Genomic DNA, 4,307 nt, shown 5'->3' on the forward strand with positions numbered 1-4,307 from the left:
CTGAACCAGGAAGTTTAGGGTTTTTAAATGTACCAGGTGGCAATCAAGTACTCCCTACTCCAATTTTCATATTTCAAAAAAAAATATCACTGGAGGAACATTAGACATCTGCCACACAAATTACCACATAGATACCAAGAGATGAGGTTCAGTCAATTGTACAAATTGATCTGAATAAATTGTGCACAACAATATAAAATGTCTATATAGTTATTAGTCATACTTAGAACATTATATGGGCTACTGCTTTCTGGTATTTAATCACTTCACAACATCAATACACAAAAAAAGCCGTTAAAGTTATTAACCTTCCACGCACACAGAAATACAGCTTACACAATGTAAGAAAAAAAAATCACTTTTAGACTTTTTATTAGTTATGTTTCAATGTACATGTTCAATTTGATAATTTTGGCAACATTGTCAAACCATTTCTAGTATCAAAGTTAACTTTTACCAAACAAAAAATTCCATACAAATTATTTTTATTTTATTGACAAAACAGTCTGGATTTCATAAGACACAATTGGTTTTAAATATTAAGACTCTTTAAAAAAAATTATACATGTATAGGTAGGGGACACTTTTCTGTAGAGCACGCACCAGCCACTGTTGCATATTCTTTCCAACCCTCCCCCCATGTAAGTTGCCCTTTTGAAAGGACTAGTCATTCAGGCAGTACTTCAATGTTAGGCTAGACGTCATGGGGTTAAATCCCATTACTGACATTCTAGCTCACTTGTCTCAACATAGAGTGCTTCATAAAAGGCAGTTTTCATTTTGGGGTGGAGACGAGAGACAGTGACAAGTGGGAGGGAGGCAGCAAGAATATTCAATACCGTGCACCTCAGCAATTCCATGGCTCCTTCATCAGGACCACTGAGCAGCATCTGAAGCAAGTTAGGCAGAAATTGGTGGCCCTGACTAAATCAGACAAGAGGGACATTTTATACAATGTCTCTCAAGTACTTCACATCTTAACTTTTAATTGAATATATTAATATCTGGAAGGATATTTTGCACATTATCAATGATTATTACTACTTAGAATTAAGAGATTAAAGGCTGGATTCCAAAGTTCAAACATCAAAACAGGAGTTTGATTTTCTGACAGTTCAGAAACTAGGGTTGTCTTAGCTGATTAAAAGTACACAGAGGAAATTACTTCATTTTCTCACCTAACTTTTCCTATTATTCCATCATACTGTAAACACATGACCAAAATCTACATAGATATTTGTAGGCCTGAAATTCCTGGACTGTTTGGGATTGCACATCACCAGCACAATCAAGGCTGAACCCAGTGCTGCCACTTGACTCTGACGAGATTAAGAGCATCGCTTCTTTCAAAAATCACCTGGCCAGTCCCATCACCCATCAGAAAATCTTGGCAATCTGTGCTCTCAATGCCAAGAAATCCTACTGGAAATGGGGCCCATACCAGCACCAAATGCCAGGTTCCTAAATACAATGTATTGCTGCACCAAGTTCTTTTGGCTGAAAGCAGCCACTTCTGAAATTAAGCATCAAGGTGTTGCTCTGCACTTCCCAATGACACCAGCATCAGCCATCCTTGCAACAACTTCAACCTGGAACAGGAATGTAAATGGGGTCTGGAGCAGGGTGGCAGCCAGAGGTCCTATTGCACCACACTTCCTGCGGAGGGGCAGGGTCTCAAGCATTTCTGAACTGCTGTTTAACTTCTGAAGATCAGCTCAAAAGCCACAGATCACTCATTTGGTTTAGAGGGAGAAGGAGGGGGAAAATCTGTACTAACACTTTACTAATAACAGCTTTCCAAGTTTGTTGCAGTCACTCAAAAACAGTTCACAGAATAGGCTTATTCAAATTTAGTCTTATTTTGCTTGTTCTTTCCTCATGTCAGTTTGTATTTTTTTTTCCACTGGGGCTGGTGGAGAAGGGAATTAAATTTTCCATTTCCCTTCTGCTGTACTGCATTTTAGTGTATACTTAGTTTTCATGTCAGATTTCAGACTTTTTTTCTAAAGAATTACTGGGTTCACTTGATGTTCCTTGTGTAGCTGAATTAGATGAAACAAAAAGGTGGCACCTTCTATTTCTTGTCTGTAAAGTTAGCTGGTCCTTTCTGCAATGCAATATGGAGGGGGTGAGGGCAGTGCAAATCAGCTCACAGCCCCTGGGTAGGCTTGCCCTTTTGTTCTTTATCAGACTGCAGGATGTGACAGGGTTGGGGTTAGCCATACCCCAACCTACTAGGCAATCCACCATGATAACAGGAATAATCTACTTGGGCACATTACCAAGGGATAAACCTCATCCTTATATCTAGAATGACTAGCTTCATGACAGGCAGAAAAGAAAAAAAAGTTACTATCCCAACTCTTTAAAATGCACTTGAATCCCCCAAAACTTATTCCTATAATCAAAACCAGTGAAAAAAGAAAATTAGAGTCTTTAGTTGAAGCATCTGGAGACAGATACCGAGGGGAGTGCAACTTTATACATAGAGATTAAACACTGTAGTTTGAGCATACAGCAGTTTTAAAAATCTATTCTATGAAGTACCTTAACTCAGTTAAGCAAAACATCGGTGTCATTCTTAATGAAAGGTTTCTCTTCATTGCATCAAGCATATTTCGCCGGCTCAAAGATTCACTCCAGCAGAAGTACCTAGACTTTTCTATTGTACAGGTGTCCATTCAGTCACTCCGCAAAGGTGGTGGTGTGGGGGAGGATTACTCGTTTAAATTGACGAAAAATTTCTTGGCACAAATGAGAGTAGTGTTGTGGACGGTGTCCCACATCTGGAGCAGCCCCTCGGGGCTGAGCTTGTGGATGACCACCAGGTTTTTGTAGAAGCAAGGGTCGCTGTTCATGGGGCTGACCCGGCGCTTGACTATACCAAACGTCCTGAAGGCATAGTGCAACTGCGGCTCGACGCCCACCTTCTGCAGGCACATGCCCAGGTAGACGTCGTCGATGGGGTAGAGCTGGATGTCCTCGGAGGCGGCCAGCAGCCGGCGGGCCAGGGCCGAGGCCATGAGGAAGCCGCCGCCGCCGGCGTAGGGCGGGTACGGCTGATCGTGCAGCTGCTTGGGGATGAAGTACTTGCTCTGGTGGTTGCGGATGGGCAGCGCGCGCGAGATGATGTCGCCCACGAAGAGGCTATCGCGCCGCGGCCCCTCGCTCTGCGAGGAGAGGAATTCCAGAAGGTTCTCCGTGTTGACGAAGACGTCGTCGTCGCCCTTGAAGATGAACTGCGTCCGGCGGCAGTAGATGTCGAACCACTTGAGGAAATTCACCTCCTTGAGGGTCAGGTTGAAGAAAGTGTCCATGAAGTCCCACTGCAGGATGTCGCCGAAGAGCCGGTCCTCGAATTCCAGAAGCTTCTGCAGGTTCCTCCGGTCCTTGCCGGCGGCCGGCGTGCCCAGCAGGAAAACGGTCCTGATGCTGCGGCCGTCCAGGATGCGCTCGCGGCCCCAGGTTTTCCTGACGGCCGCCCGCCGGTCGTGCTGCTCGACGACCGATTTGACGACGATGAGCAGGTGAGGCGGGCCGGGCCCCGAGCATTTCTCCGGGTGGTTGAGCAGCAGCGGGAAGTAGCGGCAGTGCCGGTACAGGACGTACTGCTGGAAGCGGCTGTCCAGCCCCGAGAACCAGGCCAGGCTCCGCACCGAGCCGTTCGGGCTGCACTTGGTCACCGTCACCTCCCAGGACGGGGCCGGGCTGCTGAGGTTAGCCGAACCCCCGGCTCCCCCCGGGCCCGCCGCCGCCGTCTCCTCCGAGGCCGGAGCTCCGACGCTGCCATTACCGTTAGCCGTGCTCCGGTAGAAGCTGTTCTCGGCTTCCAGCCAGCCCGCCGCCTCCAGCTGCCTCCCGCCTCTTCCGCCGGCCGCCTGCCCCCTGCGCCCCAGGCCCGGGCTCACCCCGTCCCCCAGTTTGAGCTTCTGGAGCAGGGCCAGGGCGGCGAAGAGCAGCGAGAGGCTCAGCAGCGTCTTGAGGAGTTTCCTCTTGCGGAAGATGTAGTCCATGGTTGGGGGAATGGAGGGGGAAAAGGGGGCAGAAAGAGAAAGGGAAGGGGAAAAAAAAAGAGACCCCCTCCCCCTTCCCCCCCCGGATGCAGCCCAGCCGAGCGGGCTCAGAGGGTCGGGCACTGCTCGATACCCAGTCTTAAGGCTGCCCAGCCCGGCCCCGGGGCGCACGGGGAGCCGGAGCCCTGGCACATGGCTCCCTTTCCTATACCCTACCCCAGCGGGGTGGGCGGGGGTACTGTGAAAGGACGACTGCTGGGATCCGAGAGAAAAAGGGGGTTACGGTCCGGCCTG

General features: G+C 48.4%; 1 protein-coding gene across 1 annotated transcript; it reads right to left on the reverse strand.

Moving 5' to 3' along the window:
• Positions 1-355: 355 nt before the first annotated feature.
• b3gnt7l (UDP-GlcNAc:betaGal beta-1,3-N-acetylglucosaminyltransferase 7, like) lies at positions 356-4,058 on the reverse strand. Its single transcript, XM_078558274.1, has one exon. The coding sequence runs from the start codon at positions 4,011-4,013 to the stop codon at positions 2,718-2,720; it is 1,296 nt and encodes a 431-aa protein (XP_078414400.1). The 5' UTR covers positions 4,014-4,058; the 3' UTR covers positions 356-2,717.
• Positions 4,059-4,307: the final 249 nt, after the last annotated feature.

This window comes from Cetorhinus maximus, chromosome 15 (assembly GCF_964194155.1).
Source record: "Cetorhinus maximus chromosome 15, sCetMax3.hap1.1, whole genome shotgun sequence".
Taxonomy (NCBI): Eukaryota; Metazoa; Chordata; class Chondrichthyes; order Lamniformes; family Cetorhinidae; genus Cetorhinus; species Cetorhinus maximus.